This window comes from Seriola dumerili, unplaced genomic scaffold (assembly GCF_002260705.1).
Source record: "Seriola dumerili isolate Sdu_G_001 unplaced genomic scaffold, Sdu_1.0 BDQW01000468.1, whole genome shotgun sequence".
Taxonomy (NCBI): Eukaryota; Metazoa; Chordata; class Actinopteri; order Carangiformes; family Carangidae; genus Seriola; species Seriola dumerili.
In genome coordinates this window covers 5,228,279-5,256,047 of record NW_019174723.1, presented here as the reverse complement: position 1 = coordinate 5,256,047, position 27,769 = coordinate 5,228,279, and the positions used below count along the sequence as shown (strand labels likewise).

The following is a 27,769-nucleotide window of genomic DNA, read 5'->3' as shown; positions in this document are numbered from 1 at the left end:
TTTAGCCTGGTAAAAACAAAACAAAACTAAAAAAAAGCCACAGCAACATAACAGTTTAAAGATTACTAAAACCCGTCCTTCATTTTTTTTTTTTTTTTTGGATGTACAGATTGATTTCTCCTGGGAAATAAACTACTTTTTAAAAACTCTAATCAGCCTTATGTACAAGCGTTTCATCTTGACAACAAATACATTATCAGTATAAACAGCAATTTTTCCAATTTGAAGTTTCATTTGTGACAAAACATGTTATAAGTGAGCTTGTGTTCTGTTTTCCTGGTTAACATTGTGGGATGTAAATAATACAAAGCTGTAGTAAAAGTACAAAAAATTCTCTGTAAACCCTGACACAAAAAGCTTGATTTAATATTGATGTATGAAAGGGCAGACAAGGTGTTTGATGGAGAATTTGCAGCTTTAAAAAAAAAAAAAAAACCCACTAAGTATTACATTACTTACACTTATAGCTGCTTCAGTGTTTGTATAGTATATACTGGCTGGTGGCAGCAGTTTTAAGACAATAATGTAATGTTTTTTTATTTTATTTTATTTTATTTATTTATTTATTTTTTTTTACAAATAATTCGTCAAGCTGTAGTGTGGAGGTGTTTTTGTTTCTTTGCACATTCTTCTGAGGTTGTCACACCTGTCAGCATGCAACTACAAAGAGGTCAGAGGTTGACGGACTGTGATATAAACGCCATTGTAAGAAACTGTGTCAAGAGCCAGAGATCACATTTTCACCTTTGTGTTTACACCCCAGGTTTGGGGGTGGGGTGGGGGTGGGTGTGGGGTTTTCTGTTAAGACAGAAAGAGAAGTTTAAGGTTTGTCTGAGGAGGAGGCGGTCGTGTCTGGAGCTGCGTTTTGTTTTGAGGACAGGTGGCGACGTTGGGATTTCCACTCTCTGCTGCCCGGATGGTGACCAATGTGGATTCAGACAGACAGTCTCGTCTACGCCTGCTCTAGGTAGTCTGCAGGGAAGACACAAAGAGAAAGACAGTATTATTTGCACAGAGAAAAAAATTTAAAGTAAATGTTTAAAGTAACTGAAAGTGAATTGAACAGAAGCATCCGGGGAGGCATGACTATTTTCCCTGTTTTTCTATTCTTTTTCATAGGTTCCATTGCGGACTCAAACCATTGTTTTGCATTGTGTCCTAGAGTCAAACAGCTGTTTTGTGTTTTTTATTGAGCGTGGCAACTTTACAGCAGGGTGACATTTACAAAGATGACTCCCTCTGTTGACAGACTGATGAAAAATATTTACCTTGTAGTGGGAGCAGAGACATAACAGACGACATTCTCCATCCGTCGTGTGATCGTCTTGTGCAAAGCAGCGTGATAAATAAACAAACACCTGTTGTCTTTCTATCTATTTTCAGGTGTAGATTTTCTGTTCATGTTGTGGTGAGATTTAAAACTTGCCGACCTCAATGACCACATTCATAATTTATTACCAAGTATAAAGGGCAACGAACACCAGCTGCATCAAAACGCCTACACCTCAATTGTTTTGTTATGTGAGCACTTTCTCTCTCTTACACACAGGCCGGTGATGACATGTCACTGTGGGTTGATGCGTGTCATCAAGATACGCCACAGTCTCATTCCCCTGCGTCAACTCTTTGGAAAAAAACAGCAGTTTTATCCTGTTTTTATTCTGTTCCACTCTGGATTTTCTCATTCCAGCTTCCACACTTCTGTCTTTATGGTGCTGTTTAGCATTATTTGTACTTTTATATCACAATGTTGATATATATCATAATGCAGTAGATTTTCATCAGTGATGCTAAAATAATATAAAATATAACATTAATTCGCAGCATCGCCTACAACAGTCTGGTTTACAAACAGAGATATTAAAATACCCTCATTGTTACCAACAGTACAAAAAAAGAATCTTTGACAGTTTCATATATTTGTGTTGTCTCATGCTAATTCAACTGTGTGATCATTTAGGATCATGTTGAATTTGCATTTATTTAGAAGGAAGGCTAAATAACATAACGCACCTTTCTGCATAATGCGGTACAATTTAAAAGCACCACAAACTACAGCCTGCAAAATGAACAACACTTCTCTTTCAACAAAAACTGAACATTATAATCTTCATACAGGGAGGATGCATTGCAGGACTGTTGGATTTGACTGGCTTAGTTTTAGTGAAGCAAGCCTGAGAAGGTGCATATCTCTCATATACTGTATATTAACAGTTTTAATTAGCTTACAGCAAGAGAAGAAAAGTTGTGGTTGATGAGCTAAATTTGAGAACAGGCAAAGATCAAAGACTGTTAAACACAATTAGAATATTATCTCAAAATAATCTGGCCTCAGGAAGATAACAATAATTCTTTTTTCTTTTTGTCAACAAATCCCATGAAAAGACCAAAACCAAAAATGAATGCATCCTCCTAGCAAGTATAATGTGTATATCCAACACCTGATCTACCTTCTTCCTCTGAGCTTCACTGTTTTTCAATAACTATTAAAAACACATCACCTGAACTTCCTTCATTACATCAACACACACACACTGTAGTTTTTTTTGACTAAATCCCACATACACAGTCCTGTTGCCCCAAATACTGTGGATTAATCCACCACTTAAAATAGTCACCTACAAATGCACTTTTTCCTCCTGCCTGAATAACGTTTACTAAAAACTACAGTTTCCGGCTGTTTTAGGAAATTACTGAGTCCTTTTTTTTTTTTTTTTTTTTAAGAAATGAGACTATATATTTGTGGTATAAGTATCATTAAACTCTGCTGGTTTAGGTCTGTTCATTTAACTTCATTGACAGACATTATGATTCAGCAATTTTTATTTATTTATTTATAGCAACATACAAAAGATTTCAGCTCAACTGTCAGAGAATAACCATAAATCAGTCATTCTGACAGTTTCAATGTAATCTCAAGAGACATTAAAGACCCTGGGCTGTGTAATGAGAAGCAGGCTGACCTCTGCACTCTGCCTCTGCATCTTATGCATGGAGTAGGAAGCCGGGTCTTCCTCCCCTGACCCGTCACGTTCCGACTCGCGCTCCCGCTTTCCTGTGATGCTGCCTCTGGTGTGCAAGAGGAGTCCTGAGTGAGCAGGAGAGAAGAAAAACTTCATCATTATCAGAATCACTCTACTGGGGGGAACATATCAGTAGTATGTTGAGTGAAGTGAGGTCTGGTTTGATGCATCTTCTGTGATGCAGAACCTCATGCTAGTGACAACTAATGGACAGGAAGAGTGACACCCTCTTGTGGCAGCATTCCTATACACTACACAAATCCCTTGATTTCTGTTTCAGAAATCCAATAAACAAAAACAAATTTGTACTTCATAAACAACCGGAGCATGAAGATAATTTTAAGAGCATCTCAGAAATGTCAGCTTTACAGTTAAAAAGGCAGTTCAGACTTGAGGATCGATGTGGCACAGGACAGTTAGCTGCATCAGATCCTGTCTGTTTGGTACCTGGGTGTTGAGGCACAGCAAACTCGTGGTAGAGTCGGCTGCTGGTGATGGTCTGGCTGGCGTCTGGCACTGAGTGGTATCCTGCAACAGATGCATTGAGAGGGCTCAAACTTAAGATTCATATATTCACAATATAACCTAATTTTAAATTAGCAAATTAGCATGTATGTATGTATGACTAACTATTATTGATCGGTGTGGAGATTGGCACGCATCGTGCTTTTTAAAAAGCATCAATTGACACCTCTATTCATGTGTATTATGCTATCAATTGATCCTGGTACCTATCCAACATTATTGTTATTTTTCCAGTTTCCACAGGAAAGCCAGTCATTCTGTCATCAGTGAAGGTCGAGACGTGGTGGAGGAATGAAGTCACTCTCATTGTTTAAGAGAAAATGACAATTCGGGTCATGCAAGTGAAACATGAGCCATTACCAGCACTTTTACAATGTTAAAACTAGAGTTAATGAAATGTTGTTGATAGACTAATGGTTAGGCCCCTGTATTAATCCTCTAGAGACCAATTACTCTCCACAGTGAATGTCATGACAATCTGGCCAGTAGCTGTTGAAATATCTCAGCCTGCATCCACACCATACGTTTTAGTTTTAAAGCACATCACTTTTGCTGTGTTTATGCCTGGCGTCCGCACCGCACCGTCCAGTCTGGACGGTAGAAACTGAGACCTGTGGAAACGATGACGCACACATCCATCGGTCACGAGTACCAGTGGTGAATGCAACATTGGTGATGAATTACAAGCGTAACTGACCTTGTTGTCTTTCCACATAAGCTGAGGTCCTACTACAAAGTTACTAGCAACTATTATAGGTAGTTTCATAAGTGCATAGGCTGCTTGTAGTTCTGAGGTGCAGTGAGGAAGGCCAATAGTGCTGCTGTGGTAATTGTAGAACGGCCTTCCTTTTTCAAACCAGTGGGTTTCAAACCAGCAGCATTTGCACCAGAGTGAAATGAGATGTCAGATGATGACCCACCATGCTGTTGTTGTTGTTGCTGTTGTTGCTGTTGTTGCTGTTGTTGCTGTTGTTGCTGTTGTTGTTGATGTGGCAGCGGTTGCAGTCGCTGTTGCTGTTGCCCAACGCTGCTGGGCCGCGTCTGTTCCTCGTTGTCAAAGTTGAGTAGGATGCTTCCGCTGCCGTTACCCGTCGCAACGGAGCTCCCCGACACTCCAGGCACTGGGAAAACACCACCAAAGAAGACGTGTAACCATCTCTTCGTTCACAAGACACTTCACGTCGTTCTTTGTTCAAAATGGACTTACAATGTGAGTTGTTGTTGTTGGTCCCTGGCTGCTGCTCTCCAGGAGAGTAGGCCATCATTCCTCCGTTCCCGTTCCCATTCGTGGACGGCACTGACGCCAGCAGGCCTGAAAGACACAAAAACGTGTTTGTTTTTACATCTGGAGAAGAGAGAATATTTATTTTGACATTGTTACATTGGCTTTCAGTATATTTTAGAAATTATTTCAACATTTTAATGCTTGTTTTTAAGGCCATACGTGGTCTTGCACCTCAGTATCTGTCTGACTTGCTTGTGAGCTATGAACCAGCTAGACCCCACAGGTCATTTGGAACCATTTTATTTGTTTTATCTAATCATATTATTTTATTTAATCATATCTTATTCCTACTCTTTAATAGTTTATTTTACATATCTTATTTTTACTGATTGGTTGTTGGTTTTATTTTATTTTCTTAATGGTTTTTAATTCATAGCCCCACCAATTATACATGGAGCATTTCGCACCACCATGCCAAATATTAGTGGTAGTAAAATTGTCAGTTTATTGTTCTCTCACCCAGTCCTCTGTATCGGCTAAGTTGCTGGTAGATCTGTTTCATTCTCTCGATGTTGAGTCGGCTCGCCTCGGCGTGATGCACCATGGGCTTCGGGTAATGGACGCCGATGATGCACTTGGCGGCTGCCTGCACGGACTCCGGAGCGTTCCACGGGTCGTAGATGAACTTAGCGGGGAAACCTCGGAGGACAGGTAAGTATCGTCTGGAAGCACAGGGAGACATTAGATACGCCAGCTTGTGTCAGCAGGACGTGGACGGCTACACCGTTACATGTGGAGTAAATCAGGGGGTTGGGGGTGGGAGTGATGCAGGCACGCAAAAGGTTATTCTTTAAAAACAAGTTAGAAATATATCTTAGTAGTTATAATGTTCAAAACAAGTGAATAACTACAACTTTATTAATACTATGTCAACTATACATTTAAAATTCAGTACAAACTGTGTTTTTGTAAGAAAATTATAACTTACTCATAATGTAATAAGATACATTTGTTTTATTTTTACAGCCAGTGAATGTGTAACTGAGAACAGCATGCTGGTCTTCAGCACTTCATGCTTACAAGTATTATGGGAAATAGTTGCAACAAAATGAAAGCTACAAACAACCACAACACTGCACAGTATGGCTGCAGTACATGAGAGTATGAGTACAAAGTCACTGCTCTACACTTTTGGAGACTCCGGCACTGAGGCGAGTTAGCGCCACAGTGCACCGTGAGGACTATAGGTCAATAAAAACAAGGGGCTGTGCTCCCGAACAACTTTTTACAATAAGTTGGTGTGATAGCAGCCACACCGCAGACAAAAGAAAAAATAGAAAAAAAGTGTGAACCTCCAGGAGATGAAGCCAATGAAACCCTGACTGCAACAAAGCAGAGAATTCAGCTCACAATACTGTTCCAACCTGCTGAAGTTTTTGTGCTTAGGTTTTCCTTTGGGCTGTCGTGGATTTGCTCCGTGTGACAAAGAGAGGCAACCTACCTACTGCACTTGGTCCGACCTTACCGAGTCTGAGGAGGGGAGACAGACAGGACAGAGGAGGGGGCGAGTGGAACTGTGGAACTGTGGGAAGCGGCACAGTACGGCACTGGCGGGCAGAGAGAGAGCGGGGCGTGGGCGGGGGTGGTGCAGCCTTGTGGACTGACACGCACACATGACGGACAACGCTCCGGTTGCTTACGGAGATCGCCCAGCCGCAAGAGAGACCACTGCCGATTGGGTTGATGATGCTAGGAGACGTCTACTGTAACACGCGGTTAGAAAACAGAGTGTATTGACCCCCATCCACCCGCAGCCCTCCCCCCACCCCCGACCAGAGCAGGTGTATGGTGGAAAAGTTCTGCCATCGAGAGATCTGTCCTTTTCTTTCTTTCATATCATTAAAAAAAAAAAAAAAAAAAAGTGGCAAATGTGGCAAATAAAAAAGTAAAATAAAAAAAGCTCAGCATCAATGTCCCTGTGTCCTCAGTTTACGTCAGTCTTTAAAAAAGGAGACTAAAGCTACATGTGTACTTAAAATAACACTTAAACTTCCTGGTCGATGACAGAAGTCTTCCATTATACCTCATGGCTCCAGCCCCCCCCCCCCATGATCAGACAGTGGTGGACTGAGAAAAGAGCTCTTGCCTGCCCCTCCTGCCCCCGTCCTTCAGACTGTGGTGGTTGTCTTTTAAGTGGTCAGCGGGCCGACAGCCCCCTTGCTGACTGTCCCCTCCCACAGCCACAGCACCACGCTCTGGGCTGGCCCACTCGGGGACCCCCTCATTTCACCAAAAGGGACCACAACCCTTTTGCCAGGAATACCCGCAACCTGCCAGTAGTAGGCGGTCCTAGTAGGTGGTGTTTCAGGAAGTGAGTGTGTGAAGTTGTGTGTGAGAGGTGGTGTGTTCAGATACAAGGTAAAATAAAATTTAATATCCTTTTTGCTTTAAATTAATATTTTAATATGATGTGCGTTTGCTGCTCATATACTTGTGTTATTTGCATTATACTTTATATAAATATATACTATGGATAAACATTTGAACTTGGACTCATGTCAGTTTATTGACAGTAAAGTGGCTAATTTCATTATTTTATCATAATTTTACCAGTTTCTTACTTTGCATCATGTCGTCTTTCTGCGTTACATCTGAATACAATTCAGGGCAGAAGTTCTACTAAGATGAAAGTTGCGTGTGTGTGTGTGTGTGTGTGTGTGTGTGTGTATCTCTCAGGGCGTTTATTAGCCAGCCACTGCTCCAGATCCACCTGCACCGGCAGGGCTGCATTCACATAAGAGAGCACCACTGAACATTTCACAAAGGGTTGGATGAGGGGCTTTGCCCAGAGCCTGGACAATGGACCGGCTCGCGTGGCACAGCACAGGTAACGTGTACCGGCGCCAACCGTGCATCACTGCTATGGCAGCTACAGCTGGTCCAACACCTCTCCTCGCTACCCTCCGGGGAATGTTTCATAGTTCTCTACCTAACGAATGCAGGCAAGGCGTTTGATTTCCCTACCAAACGGTCAGAATCCCTTTTGACGAAATGAGACGCTACCGAGTTACAAACCTGCCCAGAGGGTGCTGCTGGGGTGCAAGCATGTCCCGTCCCTCAGGGTTGCACAGGTAAGTAAAAAACAAACGGCCACCGATGTCTCAGCTCGACCCCCGACTTCCATCCAAGGCAGCCCTGGCCAGAAGCCCGGCTGCACCTGGGTGGAGGGGCGTGAGAACGGCCAATCATCTTAAAAGCAATCAGCTACAATCTCCGAAGGGGAGAGGGATAGCTGAACTTTTCCCCCAGTCCCCCCAAAAAACAGATGAGCCAGAACACAAACACAGAGCCACATCCAGAAAGAGAGAAGAATTAATCTACGCCTTTGCAGTAAAAAAAAAAAAAAAAAAAAAAAAAAAAAAAAAAATCATCTGGTGGCAACAGTAACTAAAGATACGCACGCGTACAAAATCACCAAACAGATATTCACAAACAATTAAAAAATGCACGCAGAGAAGTTCACTGTGAACACTAAGATTATTACAAAAGACATGCCTGATTCCAAAACTAAAGTGCTGAAGTTTGAACAGAAGAGAAAACAGGCCAATGGGCAAAAATAAGAAGAGGAGAGGAGGGATGTTTATTCTCTTTTCATTCACTTACCCAAAGATCTGGAGGTCTCCCTTTATCCCTCCCTCCATCTCTCGCTCTCTGCCTTTGTCTGGTAAATTAAGCCTGTCACTGTCTATCAGCTGTGTGTGTCTGTTGGTGTTTGTGTGTGCATATGAGTGCGTGTTTATTTGTGGTTGTAATATCTGACTGAACTCTTAGAACCATCTAAATACATCACTCAAATGATCTGCACTCTCTACTCATTTGAGAGTTGCTCTCTCAGTGCTTCTAAGTTTGTGCAGTTCAGAGAGACAGAGGGAGGAGGGGTGCCATTCAGCATACAGATGGGGTGGGGGAGTGGCGGGGTTGGTTGGTTGGTTGGGGGCATGGGGGAGTGTGGGGTGTGTGCGCGGGGAGGGGGGGGGGCACCAAGGGGCAATGCCGGGAAAGGTACCCACCTGATGAAGTCCCCGTTGGGGTCGGTGCGCCGGCCGAAGCCCACGGGGCAGTAGCAGTGGAAAAACTGCTGGAAGAATGAACTGCAGGACAGCCACATCCAGCTGCCTGCGTTCACGCTCCAGTCTGCATCTAGAAGCAGCTCCTCAAAGACCTGCAGCGGGACGGAGACAACACGTTTTTGCTTTTTCAGCATTTACCGAATGACACTGACTGGCTAAATGTGTTTGTTACTGGAGGCGCCATCCCATTCTCGTGAACGCGATATTTCAGTAACGCCTTGAAGGAATTTCTTCAAATTTGGCACAAACATTCAAATTGGAAGGGATTTCCTTGAGGAGTTCCCAAGATATTGTGTACACAAGGCAAAAACTGTGTTTTGTGACGTCATAGTAACCTTGATCTTTGACCTTTGACCATCAAAATCACATCAGGTCATCTTTGAATCCAAGCGAACGTTTCTACCAAATTTGAAGAAATTCCCCCAAAGCGTTGAGATATGGCGTTCATGACTTTCTTTTCCCTTTTTGCATCGTCCCGCCTGATCCACCGTTTTCTCACCTTCATCCCTTCCTCCCAGCTGATCCACAGGTCCCCCCTGGTGAGGAAGCAGGCCACTGCGTGCCTGGCCAAGTGATGGATCCAGCCCTCCTGCCTCAGCTGAGTCATGATAGCGTCTATCCAAGGAAAGCCCGTCTTGGCCTCGGCCCACTTGGCGAGCGCTTCTGGATTTTTGTCCCAGGGGATGCGGACGCAGATGGGGTTACCCTCCATCTTGTCAAAGCGTGGGTTGTTCGTCGCCGCCGTGTAGAAGAACTCGCGCCATAGTAACTGGCCGTACAGAGAGAGCGGAGGGGAGCTGTTCTTCTTCACCTGGATACAAACAAACACACCAGGAATAAAAATATTAGGCACAAGTGCAAAATGTTGACTTAAAATGACTTGATATCCTCCCCAGGCCCAAAGATTTAAGATCACATTATAAGACAGTGTGTGGCGCATCAACGAGGGATCCTTCTCGATTGTCCTAATAATTTCACACACTGCCGTAGCAGCTGATATCAGAAAGCCTCACTCTAAGTGGGGGGGTTGTGCACTGACCTTGCGGTAGAGGTCAGTCAGCTTGAAGTAGAAGAGGCGACAGGAGAGGCATCCGAAGCGCAGGTAGGGGCTGAGGCCTGTTGGGCTGGCCAGTAACGAGTTGGCGTTCATCCTGGGGCGCTCAAAATTAGCCACCCATGCCTGGAAAAGAAGAAAAATAGAAGAGGAGAGGGAGGGAGAGATGGTAAAGTGGCGAATAAAAGAGCTGCATGGGACAATTTAAATAAGTTTTTAAAGGTTACGAATGAAAACTATGTCAATACGAGAATGAATGGAACTGACTTTTCTCTCCAGGTGGCGCTCTATCCTGGTCAGAGCCTCGGTCTCTCCTCCTGGCCACACCGCTGAGGGCAGGCCCTCAATGTCAAAGCCTGAAAACATTCACATGAATCACCTCTCTGGTTTACAACCGCGTCATACCCACGTGTTGAATGAGTAAACAATCCTTCAGTTATGTCACAAACACTAAATAAAATGTTACACAACACGAAGGCAACCAGCTAATACCTACGACAAAGCATCACTGCGCGGATCGGGTTGCCTCGCCTCATCTTTTGATAATCGCGGAATTAGCTGGTGACCACTCATTGTACAAGGAATACATAAGCTTGGGTAACTGTTGCATAATTGCGTTCATCTCTGCACCCACTGTGTAAGAGTCACATCCTCAGACCAACAGTGGCAGCGGTTCCTTTATCAGAGGAACAGTGGGAAAACAGAATGAAAACATTTCCACCACACTGCACTACAAAGCCGAACAACATGAGGTTTTCCAGCCCGGCCTGATCATATAATATCTACAAAACTAAAATGAAAAAGAAGTGTATGAAGTTTAGTGTCTGAGCCATCTGCAGGTGACGAGTGATCAGTACTGGTCAATAGCTTTAAATAGGAGCTCTTAAGCAATGACTCCCATCCCACACTGTCATCTTATTATTCATGAATAAAACAGATTTTCCACACTAAATCCACTCTTATGGAGTAAGAGATATAAGAGATGTGTATAATCACTTTATTACACTATCAACTGATCCCAGTCACATTCTGCAGTGTTCAACACAACAAGAGGCTCTTTTCACTTTTTGTCCTTTGGAACTCAAAAAAGTTAGATTAGGGTTTAAATCTAAGCCGGAGTTTGAATTCATTTTTTTTTTTAATTTGTGAAGCTTTTGGTGACGTGAAAAGGAAGTAGATTATTTATTAGATTATTTGCCATCTAGTGCGCTACATTTCCATCCTTCCATTATAAGTGTAAAATCAATGCGCCTTATATAGTCCCCTCAAAACTTCCCACAATGGAATGAAAAAGATGAAAACGTATTCAACAACGGTTCAAACGGTTCAACATTGATAGATGTGTTACTCTACACACTCACCTTTTAACCTAAAAATCTAAACTAGACAAACCTTGTCTAGAATTTAATAAATCATAAATCTTCTAAACTCTTGACCAAATGTTTCAAACTGTACTTGATTTATTCATATTTCTATACACAATCTATCTTCATGATCTTGTCAGATAAAACTTATTCTGGGCGGGTGTCTTTCTTAGTTCACCAGTTCTTAGCAGGTCACCCATCAGGTTCATTAGGAACACTGTGTACAAGTGTGAGCAGCAGATGGTGGCAGCACCATCAGATTGTGAATGGACAGTGGCCGTCTGTGAATGGAAACCAGACAGCTGGACTGGCCGAGCACTTAATATGTTACCAGGCTAATTTAGGGGACAAGTAACAGTTGGTGTGGAATAAAACCTTTACAGAGAGAAACCAGACATCTGCACTGATGGAATTAGAGGGTTAACACTTTAAATATCTTATTCATTAGTGCAATAGCTGCACAGGTGTAAGCAGCAGATGGCTTTAGTGCAGCTAATAGTATGAATGGACTGTAACCTTCTGTGAATGGAAAGAAGAAAACTGGACAGAACCTCGGGTACACCTGATTAATCCAATAGTGAGGGTTTAGAGATGTACCTTTAAATAGAGAAAGTGGATTAAGGAGGGCTAATGAGTGTACAGTGTTAATTATTTCTTTCTCACTGGCTCCCACAGTGTTGCATTATGGGTGGTTTGTAGCATTAATGGAACTAAGCTATTGAGCTATTATATGTCTATTTTTGTTACTACAGGTGTTGGTCTGAGGTGGTATGATCTCCAACTGCTGAAAACACACCTGCATTTTGTCTGTGCAGGTCTGCACTTGTCTACATTCAGGAGTGCGCGTTTGTTTTCTTACCTAGCTCCTCCAGGGATGGGACCCCATACTTGTCTCCGTGGTCCTCAGAGATGGGGGTGACGCAGTGGCCCATCAGGGTGTCTGACAGCGTCTCCACGGGCATCTCCGGAGGATCCAGTCGACTGATCAGGGTCTGGAAACGCTTGTAGGTGAGAGGAGGCTGCCCGCCATTCAGCTCTATGATCCTGGAGAGGAGACAGGGCTCAGAGATCAGGGATCGGTCACATTTGAAATATAAAATCAAATTCATTATCTGCACAAGAGAGAGATCACTTTGCAACATTTTTTCTGATGCTCAAAGAAAAAGTTAATGATTTTCTGAACAAAATTAATTTCAAATGGTCAATAAACCTTTTCACAACATTTTGACCTCTCAGAGCACGACAAGTTCAGGTGTACTAGGTCAGGCTTTTCATTTAGGTGAGCTAGTTCCCTACTGGAACTGAGCCATTAGTTACATTGGTTTTATCTGTGATTTCTCTGCCATGCAAAGTCAAAATGTGTGATGTGACAAATGCCTGTCTGTAGTCCTAAAATCTGAAGAGATCATCATAAAATAAATAAAGATCTGTTAAACTGGGTTCCACTGCCATCCATCAGCTGCCCCCTCTTTGTTACAACAGGTGTCAGAGGAGGATTTCGTGTTCCTGTCTCACTCTGCATGGACTCAAGGTGGCACTGCTGCCCGCAGTGGGACTTAGCGTCAGGCAGGGAGTTTGGCTTCTGCCTCCTCTCAGCTCATATGGTTTAATGTAGAGTTTAAACAGCATTTTGGAAGATTGTATTTAAAATATACAGTATAGATGTATAGAGTGTAGATTAATTTAAAAAAATAACAAAGGTAACACTTGCATATGAAGTAAAGTTTATGCATGAGCTTTCAGTGTAAATATATTACTACTGCCGTCAGCTTTGAATCACATTAAGGAGCTGATCACAACCTTAAAAAAATAAAATGTATAGATGCTAGATGTTGGTTGACATCCTTATAAAATGCATAGAAAATAATATTGAGGCTGCAGGACTCACCACAACAATCCACCATCATGCCATGTATGTCTTTCCCACTGTGTTTGTGTGTGTGTGTGTGTTTGTGTTTTCCTCACTTGTCCAGGTCGTAGAGGGTGTGCGATATCTTGACGTTGACCTCCACCCCTGCCTCCATGGCCAGCTTCTTGATGGCAGCGTCCCTCTCCTTCCCGAAAGGCTCCGAGTCGTATTCGAAGGTCAGTCGAGAGATCTTCCACTCCTGAGACAGAGAGAAAGACGGGTTTGCTTGTCAACATTTCCCACAACCCAGACAAGAAAACACATTTACAATGATATTTACCAGAAAATCTCAATGTTAAGAGAAGCTGGACCCAGCGACTTTATGCCTTGTTTAAATTGTTGTTCATTTTCAGTGGCTGCTGACCTTAAAGAGCCGTGGGAACACGTTGGCTGGTTGGCCCCTGATGACAAAAAGGCGAGAGTTCAGTTTCCGAAGGTTGGCGTCCAGATCCTCCAAACACTGGAGGAGAAACCTGAAGAGAGAAGACAGCGAGGAGGTAGACAAAGATTTATAACCGACCTAATTTTACTCCTGAATCATGAAGCAAACAGCTGAGTTTACTCGTTGTACTTTTACCCTAAGATCCTTCACTTGTTCACGTGTTTGGTATTTTTTGGTGCTCAGGTGTGCGAGTGTCTGCTTGACGTCAAAAGCTTCGACGACAACAGAACATCAACATTGTTTTGAATGGGAACTCTGTTGGAATAGTTCATGTTAAAAATAGCCAATGATAAGAGTGTGTGTGTGTATGTGTGTGTGTGTGTGTGTGGGGATGAAAAAGTGCCTATGTGTGTGTGTTTTGGACTTTATCACGCATGCCACCACCCAGTGAGAGCAGATTCCCCTCACTGTCAGACACACACTTTAATGGATCAACATGCATCAGAACTGAATAATAAAATAAAACTTTATGTGTCTCTCCCTCAAAGTGCTAGTGCAAACCCTGAACATGTGCTCGGAACGAATGCATTTTATTTTCAGTGAATGATTATGAATATGGACATGAAACAGTCACCAGGGAGCACGTTCCTTTATAAATACAGAAAATATAAAACAGCGAGGGAGCACGTGTTCAGACACTAACCACTACTAACCGAAAGGTCACAGAGACATTTGGTGTTTCTGTCTGAAGGTTGGTTGTGACACACACAAGACACACACACACACACTTCCGCCTGTTCTCCAAATCGCTGCTTCTGGTCAGGAATATTTTAAGTCTGGTTACTGACGTTCACAAGTGACGCAGGCGGCAACCCTGGACCTCTCAGTCTGCAGTGCAGTGTTTAAGAATTTAAGTTTTATTTTGACTGGCTCTGCACTTTTGGTCTTTTCAATGAAAATGATGCTACGAGAGAAATGAGTGAACAAAAAAAAGTGCGGGTCCAGCATGAGTCAAACTTATTATAAAAGCTGAAGAGAGCGGCAGATTTAGGTCACATTGATTTCATTGATTTAATGAATTGCTATTATAAAAATATTTATCATAGAAGCTTTAATTTATACAGTTTATACAGATATAATAAATGCAGTCAGACAGCACAGGGACAAAGCTGTTAAGACCCTTTTGTCAAGCTAATGATCTGTGCACAGTTTCTGTTACCTGCATCTGCAGGTTACCAAAGGTCAAACTGTTGAGCACCAGCATTCAAGACTGAGCCTCAGTTTGTTGTGTCTGACCTGCAGTCCTGATCGTTAGCAAAATCAGGTGGGCTCATAGACTGAGCAGACATTCGGCGAGCCGAGCAGACACCCTGGCAGCCAGACGATGTTCTGCTCAGTTCTGTTCCCTTCTGTCTGACCCTCTTGGCCTGATCATTAAACCAGGGGAGGGCTCACTCCCAGGCAAAGCCCCATTTGCTCTCAATCCGCACACAGACAGGCGGAGCTAGGCAGCAAGGTCGCGCACACTTGAGGCACGTGCCTGCTTTTGCATGAGCTAGACAGAGTTATGAAGCCCGTGCAAGAGCTTCCACACTGGACTGTCTGGATTGAGCTTTTTGTCCACTCTGGGTTTTTGTCAATACATTTCAAATTTCAGCTCTGCAGCAGACAAAACTGGTAGTGGGCACAAAGTGGGTCAACAGGAGAAACTCTAGTAATGAAATACTGAGTCTAGAACCACACACATAAACAGAGGGTGAAGTATGTTGTCACATAACTTATAAACTCAAAACTGACTTCTTAAAACAGGGTTTATTTCCTGTCATTTTGACTTTTATGATAATATTTTCTATGGGGGAAAACAGCTTCAATAATTTTACTTTTCAGGTTGGTGATTCATTTCAGGCAGCAGGGGCTGTCACTTCCGCTGTGATGACACAAAATTGGTTTTGTGGTTAACACTGCTACACAGAAACCCCTCGATCTACCTCTGAATTTCAATAAGCTTTACTGACACATACAAACACTGTTAAACTGCTATTTGCCATAAAAATGAATCACAGTAATATTTCTCAATCTTAACTACGCAGCTGAGCCAGGGCAGTAGTCAGCAAAATTCTAAATCATATTTTCTGTTAATCTTTTTTAAATCTTCCTAAATGTTTATTCTATCTTATTTTAATTTTATCTTTTGCTTAATAGTCTAAGAAATACTGAAATCAGTCTAAGGAGCCTAAAAAAGGAAAATGAGCAGGACGTGCATTTCTCTGCTTTCAATCTCACTGTCATCGACAGTCCAGACGTGTCTCATCTCCACTGCCCTCCTTCCATCTCAGTGGACAAAAAGCATTAAAACTATATCAGAAATGCTCGACAGATCATTCTGTTGTTACAGTTTGTGCCTGTGTGCATGTGAGCATGCACATGAGCCCAAACTTGCAGCGGATTAACATGTATGTCCACGTGCACTCATGCAAATCTTTCACAAGCCAAGAAACATGTTTGTGTGAGTGCGTGCACAACATATTAGGCGTGTGATGGTGTGCATATGCGTGAGCATTAGTGTGAACTTCCACATTAGAAAGACAGAATGTTCTTCTGTGTTTATGTCTGCGTGTTGCTGGGTTAGCCACTTCCTCCTGATGTTCCTGGCTGCCTGCCTGTGTGAGTGTGCGTGTGTGTGTGCGCGTGTGTGCGCGTGCGGCTGTTGGCTGCCTCGCCATATATCAGTCCTTATATAACTGTTCTGCCCTACATCTGTCAGGACAGACACTCTGCTTGGACCGCACCACAGCACAGCACAATCCCTTAGCCTAGTAACCTCATTCCTGGCTGTGTGCACGCGCATGTCTGTGTGCACCACACACACACACACACACACACACGCACACACACACGCACGCACGCACGCACGCACGCACACACACACACACACTCTTTCTCTTCATTTCTTGGGTTCTTTCAAAGTGGGAGTAGAGAGAGAACAATAACTGAAACGGGTTTGAATGAGAAGCAGTAAAACATTATAGAAAAAGCAAATATGATTCCTGACTTCTATGTGTGAAACATCCCAGACTCAACTTTGGTGTCATTTTACTTTTTCATGGAACGTTTTTGTGATTCGCCTCCTGTGACTCACAAGTCCTTTTCTCACAAGCAAAGAAAAAAAAATCAGAATGACAAACTCTGAATGGGTCCTTTTCATTGTTGCCTACACAGCTGATTGTTGTCTATAAAATCAACTGTAAACATAAGATCTGACTGTGTTCCTTTGGGATGCTAGAGATGGTGTGTTGCACCTGGATCTCCCATTAGGCTGACACATATAGGGACTGGGGTTTCATGTCACTTTATCTGAATCCAGTATCAAATTTGCTTATTGGAGCCGTTTGCTTCCTTAAAATGTTTATGTGCAATTTTCAGATTCTGAGTTCAATCATTAATTCAGCTTTAGGCTTTAGAAATGGTTCCTGTTTTGCTTGTTCTGTTCTATTTCCTTTTAAATGTGTAATGCCTACAATATCTCATATCTACCATATATCTGTCTAATAACAACAGTCTTTTGTTGATATTGCTGCTTTGATAACCACACATTGTAAATCAAACAACAGCGGGTGAGTATAATTCACATTGTCACACAGAGCCCATTCATACACAGACAAGTATAACAAAAGCGCCCCTGAATGAGCTATCCTTCATCCTAACTTCAATCAAACCACTGCAGAGAAGTCTTTTCCTAACAGTTCTGGAGCTGTACACAGCACAGTTAAGTCTTGTATATACAGTACATCCAGTACTGTGATGTTTAGGTGTTGTCCACAGCAACAAGCTGGGATGGCATCCTGCTTTTATCACCCAATAAACTACAGTACAATCGGCTTATCGTCTCTGACTATACATTGGTTTGTAGTGAGTAGTTGCAGATTCATGTAACATTATGTAGAGAGGGTAGGTGTAATAAGCTATAACTTCAGCCCACACCTTTTCCGCCAATATTGTTATGCTTTATTTCTGTGTATTTACTACGTATAAATATTAATAAGGACCAAAATAAACTGAACGGCTTAGATTTGACTGTTAAAACCATTTACCGCAGTTTAGCAGCTGTCAAACCATGCAATGAAGTTTCACTAAGCCAAAGTTAAAAATACTACAAGTCAGAATATAAAGTAGAGTAGTTTTAGGTCTCCAAGTTTGTGGTGACATACTGCAGTAAGGAGTAAAATCTCAAGTGTTTGCCAGCCTGCATCCTTTTCCAGTCAAGCGCAGAGTGATCATTACAAGGGCAGAGGTTGTGGTACAGTCGATATCCTCGGTCACTACTTGATGATGCGTTACCTCTGATCTTATGTGCTTTTTAACAGAATAGACGACGACTTGTTTCATGCAGTGGATGCTGTTCATTTATTTTTGCTTGCACCTCCATTGTTTTCCAATGTGTATCTGTTGGGTAACAGGCCACGCGGGAAACCCTAACCACAAGTAGGTCAGGATCACATAACTGCTCAGAAGTTTCATGCACTGGCACACTAACCTACATCTCTTGCACAGACTATTCTCACATTTTCCTTTAGATGGAAAAACAATTGATTATCCGCAAATTTTAATGGTTTCTGCTTCTTCACCTAGCACTCGGATTTTACTCGTAACCACACCGGGGACACAGAGTAATCCCATCTGTTGTCTGCTCCAGATCTTGCACAGATAGCATTTAATAATATATTTATTTGAAAATGAAGAGTTTTTGGAAAAAGATTTTCTTTTGCGATTTAACACGTTGACATCTTATTAATTTATTGGTAAAACATTATGTTTTGTTAGAATAGCTGTCAAGTTTTTCCAGTTGTCAGTCCTAATGGACTTTACACAGAGATGTTTAGTCAGAAAACAACTGAATACACAGCCTGAATATGTAGGAAATGTTTGCAAGACACTGCCACCAGAAAGAAAGAAAGTAGGGAAAGTGGGAAAAAGATAGGGAGGGTAATATGGTTCTATTATCTTCTTTAAGACCTGATGAGTCTCTGGGAAAGTTAAAAGTTGAAACAAACTGAGGCTGTGTCCTAAACCAAATAAAGGTTTTACCACGTTAAAGGAAACAAGGAACTACGTGTCCTACGGTAACTGATAAAGAGACAACACCAAAAAGAGAAGAAAAAACTGTTTATGTCTCCTTTTTCTTACTTATTTGAGAAGATATTAGTAATTGGTGGTTTCAATAGATAAGATTGTTTTTCAGTCACGTAAGCAGAACCTAGATTTTGAAGAGCTCTGTCCGGTTTCAGATTATGGTTAATTCAAAATTACAGTTTTTTTACATCATTTCTGACCTTTACATGAGATTCTTCAAAAACACTAAGGATACAGTTGAGATTATAATTTGGGATTTCTGGCACGTACATACAATTTAACTATAACGATACAGATTGATTATATTGGATAATTTGTTTACAGTTACTTGACTGACTGATCCAGTCAGTCAGTCAAGTAATTGTAAACCTCACCAACACCACCTGAGGAAATCATTTATTGACATTATCATATCTGTGAGGAAGACCAAGGGCAAAGTAGGTCATTACAGAGCAGTGAAGACATCTGTCATACATACAGTTTGTCTGGTCTGCACAGCTCGCACTAGAGGAAATGAATGAGCGAGAACAAATGGGAAAGATCACTATCTACTGTAGCTTCTTGGTAACCATGGAGCATTTAAATCCCTGCACAACAGACCCACAAGACATTTTAAGTCCTAGTTTCAGGTAAAAATAACAGTGCTAATTGGATGATGGTCTGCTATAGACAGACCTGCAGGTGTCAGTGCAGCTGGAGGTGTTGGCTGTCAGTGCTGCAGAGTGCAGACATCTGTCTGGTCTGCCTCTCCTGCTGTGTGTCTGCATATGGGACACGTCTGATTACTTTCTAAATTATTTTAAAATGCAATTTTCTTGTAGTGTATGTGCGACACCCATGGATATGAAAATGCGCTTGTGCACATATCAGTGACCTCATTTTTGCTTGATTTGTCTCAATCTAACCTCAGTGGATCATCTTGTGACCTTTGATGCAGCTTTTTAACCTCTGCAGAAAAAAAAAAAGGGTTCTTTCAGCCTTGAGTCTGACAGCAGTGCGTTTGTTGTACGTCACTGCCTTAGTCCTGATAAGAGGGCCTGGGTCAACAATTTTCTGCCCACTTCACTCTAAAAAGTGAAGTAAGATGCTACTTTTCCTCTCAGGGGAGAAAGCAATCAGACTGAGAGTCTAACCAGTACGAATTTCACACTTTACACGACACATTCCCTGAAATAAATTTTTTCTTTAATGGACAGAGCTCTAAAAGAAATATGAATTACTGTTTGTTTCTCCCTCATAGGAGCCACTGAATTACTTTAAATTGCCTTGGGAGATTTTAGCCTCCTCAGCCCAGTGGTCCCACCTATGAGAGCAATAAAACTCATGCTGTACCGACAGCAACTGTTCAACCACAAAAAGCTGTGTTATTTGCTTTATTTTATAGGTCCATATATATATATATATATATATACATAAATATGCATAGAAACAAAAAATATAACTGATTAATTATTTTTCAAGCAAAAATGCCAAATATGTTCTGGTTCCAGTTTCTCAGGTTCCTGTGAATATGAATAAATAAATGGACTGCCTTTCTAGTCTCATGTACCGCTCAAAGTGCTATACAATACTTCCCACATTCACTCGTTCACACAAACACACACACACATTCATACATCACACCCATACAATGATGGAACAGCCATTAGGGGCAATTTGGGGTTCGTTATCCTGCCCAAGGACACTTCCACATGTGGACTGGAGGAGCCGGGGATCAAACCACCGACCTGAACAAAACAAGCTGTCAAAATATGAGTTTGGGTTTTTACACAATTTTTCACTATTTTCTGACATGATATTGATAAAACATGACAGCAAATTCAGAAAATAATCTGTTGCTTATTTAATAATAAAAATAATTACTAGTTGCAGCCCTAGTCCAAGGCAATATACAATACGCGCATTCTCACTCAATGAGAACGAGAACAACATGTCAGAAATTGAAAGTACAACCCTCCCAAATAATTTTTAAAAAGCATGTTTGGAGAGCTGCAGTGAAAATACTTTTATTTCAAGAAGAATTTCCTGAGAGAAAAGCTCAATTCAAACCTGGGTAAGTAAATGTTAACTTTTTGCTTACTAACCATTTACCTGTCGACAAACTTTACATATTTTTCATAACATTATTTTTCATTTTTTGAATGATCAGCTGACCTGCTGTGCATCAAATAAAATGCTCTTGTAGTATTGAATGTATTGATCTCTATTTCACCTTTAATTAGGCCACCTTATATACATTGGTCTGTCCAGTAATCCTCCTGGGAAATTATTAGAAAAATATGGACCTGTAAAATAAAGTGTTGCCAGACTTCCTAATTCTCCATCCTGCTGTTGGTGACACCGATGACCCCTCGGTTCATGGAGTCTTTACATCACATTAACCATGGCAGACAGAAATAAAGAAGTGCATTTGCTTTACCAGTGACCTACAAACGATGTTTTGGAATCTGCGAGGGGTGAAAAGACGTGCATCACCGATGTGCGCTTCCTGGCTGGATGATGGTGCCGCCATCACCGCCACTGCAGATGTGTTTACATTTTTAGTATCACAATCAGCTGGATATCACTGGGTCACTGACTTCAGTATTGACTATTCCAGTGTGAGGACTACAAATAGCTCTAAAGAGCAACAGACGGGCCAGCGGGCAATGAACGTTCAAGTGATATCGACTCCCCCTCCCCCTGCAGAGCATATGTGATGGTTTACAAACTCAGCACTCACGTGAACTCAAACGCGCTTCCTTGACATGCGGCAGAGCTTCATCTAACGTTACACAGACTCCCACAAACAGTCACACAGCCTATTTACACACCAATTTATCCTAGGAGCTTGTATACCTATTCTAATGACCTACTTCTGAGACCTCCCCTTGGAGTCTGCTTCGTGTTGAGACTCCCGCTATAACCAGTTCATCCAGTCACTGAGCGCTAAGTCTACCTGCTGATTGACCTCTATAACAGGGATTATGTGAGCAGAGACTTCAACAAAAGGGCACCTTGTGGGCTGCAAAACCAACTGAGCAAGCACATCCAGGTCAAAGATGTAAACCCTTATTTATTTCGCCTGTTAAATCCACTTATCTTTTGTCGTTTGCGGTGCTTTCAAAACCAAAACAAACAGCCATGAAGAAGTCTTAACAATGGACTTCCATTATCCAAATTCTAACTAAAAGACAAGACTGAAAAGAATCCAAAAGTTTGCCTAGACAATGAGGAAAAGTCTCAATTTGACCATTTAAAAATGTAAGAGCCTTAGATACAAATTAAGTTTCAAAATAAGAGAAATGCTGACATCATGTTGTGTGTCGCAGCACTGCAGCTCTGTGGTTCTTATTCTTATCTCAACAAGTCAGCTCCCTATTATGTTTGAGTGACAGCTTCCAGCAGCTCTACTCTGACTGTCATCACCATTAGTACAAAAGAAATACATTTTTTCTTTATTTAAGAACCGGTGATTCCCAACCTTTTGGCTGCTGTTCTCTTAAAATGAAGGGTGATGTTTACCTCCTCTGTAATTGCATATGACAAGTTCTACCAAAGAGTGTTTATTTCTTTGTTTATTTAAAAATAAAATAGAGCAAAGATAAGAGGAAAGTTGGAAAAATTAACATAATTTTGTGTAGCCGTCTCTGCTTTTCTCTTAAAAAGGTCTCATATTGTATAAAGAGAGATTTCCATGTCTTTTTTGATTATAAAGCAGGTCTAGGTTCTGTATTAATACTGTGAAAGTATCAGAGTGGTCAGGCCACAGAGAAATGCACACAGCCTGTATTCAGAAACTGAGCCTTAAAAAGAGCCGTCAGGCTCGTCACAACCCTCAGGTTGGGAACCTTGAAAGATTGCTTATGTCTAATGATTGTGACCAGCATGTATTATCAGCAAATATTATTTAATGATTAACACATGCTACAATAAATTTTAAAAAAAAAGAAGCAAAGATTAGTTTTCATCATCTGAATCATCTTGCAAACCCACGAGTTATTCTTGTGAGACTCTGTGGAGGTCCCAGACCCACAGGTTGGGAACCAAGAACTTCGCAAAAATGTTTTCATGATATGATCAGATGATATGTTGCAATACGATTATACTAAAAGTCGGTATATGATTATCAAATAATTGTAAAATTTCCCCAAAGAACAAACAAGCAAACCCTTACCTCCACCTGTTGACCCCGACGTTGGAGGAGCCCGCAAACCATGGGTCCAGGAAGTAAACGCAGCGCACTGTGTCCGCCCCGCGGACAGCCTCTCGTAGCGCTGGGTTGTCATGGAGACGGAGGCCCTTCCGGAACCAGTGGATGGAATTTCGGGCCATCTTATTCTGAAAGAGGAAGAAGAGAAGAAGTAGAAGAAGAAGGATCACCGTTTGTCAAAGTGATCTTTGAAGAGCTGGAAGTGACTGACTGGTGGTGAAATGCCTCTTTCAAAATCGAGGTGAATGAAAACATCAGCTCTCTGTGTACAGAACCGGATGTGATGCCATCAGCTACTTTTCACTCAGGGCTGGTACAAAACTGAATGCCTCCCAACAGGAGAGATAACAGAAGCATCCAAGTTGTATCAGCTGCCAACACTGTGGGATGAGCCAGGAATAGAACAATCTGAACAGGAACACCATCACTTCTCAGTGCCCAAGCATTTTTTCTGCTTTCTATTGTCAGCCGAGACATTTTTAGGCATTTGGCGCGCGATGAAATGGAGCAACAGTAAAGTAAAACTCAACTTTCAGTGTGCCATTGCAAAAAGAATGATCATTTCTTATGCCTGAGGACATTCATGCATTTAAAAATATTTCATTTTGGAACGATTAATTGATTAATCGATGAGTGGAAACACAAAAAATATGATTTACATTAACTAATTTGGCAGATGATCAATTATTTAGGAGTAATTACGATATATAATTATATGTTTATCTTGACATTTAGTTATGTAGTAAAACTTCTAGAAAATCAAATGACTACTACTACTACTACACTGTCTTAAAACAGTGCCACTTAACGGTTAATTAGGTCTGCTACAATCTAAGATACAAGGATAGTTTTATCATATAAACAATATGACAAAATCTGTGGCTGAAAATTTCTAACGACTTTTATTTGCAGCCATACACGTTAGATCGAGAGAGGAGTGACATGCATACAACTGCTCCAACTGTGGTGGCTCAGTTTCCTGTAACACATATAGTGACCTTGGTTGAAGTCCAGCTTGAGACCTCTTATCCTCCTATCTCTCTGACCCAGTCCTTCCTGTCTTTCTACTGTGTCCTATAAAGGCTAAAATCCATAAAATGATCTAAACAAAGAATAGGTGACAAGGCTTTGGTATTAAGCACATTCAGGCTGCAGTGGGCTCTGTCATGGTTCCTGGAGCTACAAGATCCTAACATGAGTTTTGCTTTTTAATTTTAATTGCAGTTACAACAGAAGGATGATGAAGCACAGGTGGAGCAGGAAGATTATGATATGTGATCTAGGAGAGGAACTGTGCAGAGGGAGTGCAAATCCATGTAATGTATAGAACAGCCAATTTGAAGTCTGTGTAATACTCACTGGATTACTGATTTGATTGGCTCATGATCAGATGAGCATAAACTGGACCTCAGTCAAGTCGGGACAAAGCCTGACAAATGCCGATGCATTAAAACATTAATGACCGGTGAGACTCAGGGATTTACATGCCAAATAAGGAACAACTTTTACTGCCATTTAGTGCCTAACAGGTGTTAATTTTAAACCACTGTATATCCAAGGAAAGTCTAGTTTTCTGGTCCAACAAAACTCATGTCTCACTACTTTGACCATTCTTTGTGTTTTTTCCTTCATTTACTGCACTTCTATATGAAGGATGACATGGTGTAGTGTGACTCCTGCTGGCGATGTGGGTCTATGGAGCTGGCTGGCAAATTGAACAGCTTATGGCAGCGGAAGAGAAACAGAATGTCCCTGACAGATGGGGAGATGCTAATTTAAATGGCTAAATAGCTAGGAGGCTAGCTGACTTTTGGCTTGCCTGCAGGCTAATTCAATAGATCAACTGTACATCTTGGCTGACTGACTGATTGGGTGAGTCAGAATTTAACTGAGTCCCTGTTGGCTAGCACATTTCATTCAAACTGAGATTCAAATAGGACATTATGATATTTAAAGAAGCAAATTTCAGAAGCCATTTCATTTCCTCTTCTGAGGAGGATAATGTCTTTGATGTATTGTCAAGCTGATATTCATTCATAATCAGCCATCTTTGCTGCTAACCTTGCAGTTTTTTGAACTGGTGCATAACTGATAAACTTAAAAACGTGAGTATGGGTGAGGGGTGGCAGCCTAGTCTCAAAACACAGGCTTTGACATGTCAAAAAAAAAAAAAAAACCTTTTTAAAAATTTTTTTCTTAAAACTTTTTTTAAGATTCACTTTCAGGTTTAAAAAAAACAAAAAAAACTGTGATGGAATGGATCAATAAATCACTGGTTAAATAGAAAGGACCAGAAATGGATGGCAGTGGCAAGTGGTATTTAAGCAGGTTCAAAGACAGCACCCAGATTAATGACAAGCATCAAGTAAGATCGGCATGATAATACTGTACAAGAGTCCAAATACAACCACCTCTTATCACAAGATGAGTTTACATCACGTGATTGACAACTGAGCAAACTTCAGCTACTGATGAAGACCATGGGATGCTGTTGAAAGTCCCAGACAGACCTACTACCTGGACCTCGAGTTAAGATCTTTTTGTCAAACTGCTGTTTCCAAGGTTCAAATGGACTGTCACACTATGATAATACAAGTCGTGTACAAAACCAAATGTTTCCCAGCCACCAGGATGTAGCATAACAATTGTTGTCCCAGTACAGTGTTAATTCATTTCCTTGCAAAAACGTATCTTAGGGCTGACTCTGATTTTAGTTGTATTGAACTCTCACTAGAATTTAACACACTGACCTATAACAAATGAGTGGGAGGAAAGTTGGTTATGCTGAGTGAGTGAGCTACTGCAGGATACAGTGAACCTGACTGACAAGACTGACAGGTGGATGCTCTAATATGTGCAAACCAACATGTGCTATGTTTTGGCAAAAACTCAATGTTTGGAATATAAAGAGGAAACATATGGACACTGGAGAACTGGACTCCAAGGAGATTTACAGAGTTATTTTTCCTTTGAGTCAACAGTGCTTGTTTATACATTGTCACAAAATCAAGCCCAGCATATTTCACATCTTTGGTTGCTTTTGGTTCTGCTTTGGTTCCACTAGAATTTTGAATAAAGTTGAATCGGTTAGAATAAAGTTTGACTGCTTGAGTTTGCACTGACGTACCTACCAGTGAGGCAGTGGAATTGAAAAAGTTAATCAATGACAAATTTGTGAATGAATGTTTATCGAATACATTGACTTTGAGAAGTTACACTGAAAACTAACACGTAGAATCCACTATAACTGGTGTCCAATCCAAGCAAATTACAAATGAATACAAATTTGATGCGCAATTTATTCTTAACTGACCAAACATTAGTTAATAAATCATGAATGACTCATTAACACACAGTCCAATGCGATTAGCCACTGCTTATTCTAAAGCTACTGTACGACTCCTGCTGCAGTTTTAAAAGCTCCTGTCTGGACCAAAACACCAGTTACTACAATCCACCCAAGGTGATGACAGAGTCTTACTTGTCAAAGCTATGTTGACATTTATAGATGTTGTCATCATAGGTTAAAAAAAAATATGCATCATCAGCACAGAGAAATTATACCCAGAAAGACATCTCAAATAAAAACATTTGCATGAGGTGAACAAAGTGCTGTTTGCTTATAGAACTGGTCCCTGAGCTGATATGGCTCTGAGGCATCTGTGACTACAGGTTGCATTAACTTTGATGAACTTGGCTTTACTGCAGGACATAATCAATGGTCACAAATAGAAGCATAACTCCTCACTTTCTCTGCCACCCTGCTGATTTTCTTTTTACAGTGTCACATCTTAAATTTGCGGTGAAAAAACATTTGTCATCTGTGTTAAGAATACTTATTTATAATCTGTATTTCACAAAGGAACAACTCCAATTAGGGCGCACCTGAAAAAAACCCTCCACACTAACAGTATTTTGAATAACAGATAATATTTGATGTGGGATGGAGAAGGGGCAGAGGTTGGATGGTGAATGGGTGAAGATGGAGGCTTTTAATGAACTGACTTGAAACCTAAAAACACTGCACTGTAATTAGGACAATGGAAAGAGTCTTGTGAAATCACAGTCAGTTACACCAGTAATGATATATTTACATATATTATCATATGAATAGCAAATTAGGGAATATTTTAAAAGCTCACTCCATGTGACCTACACAAAATACTGTATTAAGCAAAAAATTACACAGCTACACTTCAGTGTAAACATAATTATACCGTTTGGAAAATGAATAAATAAACAAAAAAAATAAAAACATGTAATGGTTGTGAATTTAATAATCAGTTATTCAGATGTTGACACTGAACCACAGTCAGAAAGAAATGTTGCTATTTAAGTGTCAAGCCACAGTGATGGCTCCTATGACTTCTCCAAATGGAAATTAGGTCACTCCGTTTATTCTGACTGGGAGCTAATAATTGTACCCATCTCATATGAACTTCACCCACAATTAATACCACACAACGCTGCGAATTAAACGCTGATGAAAATGTTTTACGAGTCTCCAAGCCTCTCGAAAACATGTTAGTGTCTTAAAGTTCAGGTCTCTGGCAAGGAAACAACATCTTTGTATACCAAAACGGGGTCACCAGTGCGATGCTTATGTAACTGGTGGCGCTGTTTATAAAAGTATAGTCCGTTTAGCCTTAAAACAAAAGCCTCAAAGCTACCAAAAAGACTCAGCTTACCTTGTACTGGCTCCTCGGGGGTGATATTTATGTCAAGCCCAAAGAAAGAAGCATTTCTTCCCTCGGTTTTGATGTGTGAGAAAGTGCTGTGTGCCGGGTGGTTGCCTGTAGTCTCAGCTTGAGAATCCCTCCTGTCTCCCTGTACCT

General features: G+C 41.2%; 1 protein-coding gene across 1 annotated transcript; it reads right to left on the bottom strand.

The window, feature by feature from the left end:
- Positions 1-799: 799 nt before the first annotated feature.
- On the bottom strand, positions 800-27,769 carry LOC111234904 (cryptochrome-1-like). Its single transcript, XM_022763105.1, has 15 exons — positions 27,623-27,769; positions 22,899-23,062; positions 13,595-13,703; positions 13,287-13,429; positions 12,181-12,365; positions 10,225-10,313; positions 9,943-10,083; positions 9,403-9,714; positions 8,844-8,995; positions 5,293-5,495; positions 4,756-4,860; positions 4,469-4,669; positions 3,471-3,551; positions 2,964-3,088; positions 800-972 (listed from the first exon to the last, which is right to left on the bottom strand). The coding sequence occupies exons 2-15, from the start codon at positions 23,054-23,056 to the stop codon at positions 964-966; spliced, it is 2,013 nt and encodes a 670-aa protein (XP_022618826.1). The 5' UTR covers positions 23,057-23,062; positions 27,623-27,769; the 3' UTR covers positions 800-963.

What these genes read in the sequence shown, in the direction of transcription:
- LOC111234904 (XM_022763105.1), bottom strand. Translation starts at nt 23,056, where the DNA reads ATGGCCCGAAATTCCATCCACTGGTTCCGGAAGGGCCTCCGTCTCCAT. An exon ending in CCCATCCCTGGAGGAGCTAG is followed by an intron (nt 10,314 to 12,180) that starts GTAAGAAAACAA and finishes GAATGTTTTCAG; the next exon opens with GCTTTGACATTGAGGGCCTG. An exon ending in AGCGCCACCTGGAGAGAAAA is followed by an intron (nt 10,084 to 10,224) that starts GTCAGTTCCATT and finishes CTTCTTTTCCAG; the next exon opens with GCATGGGTGGCTAATTTTGA.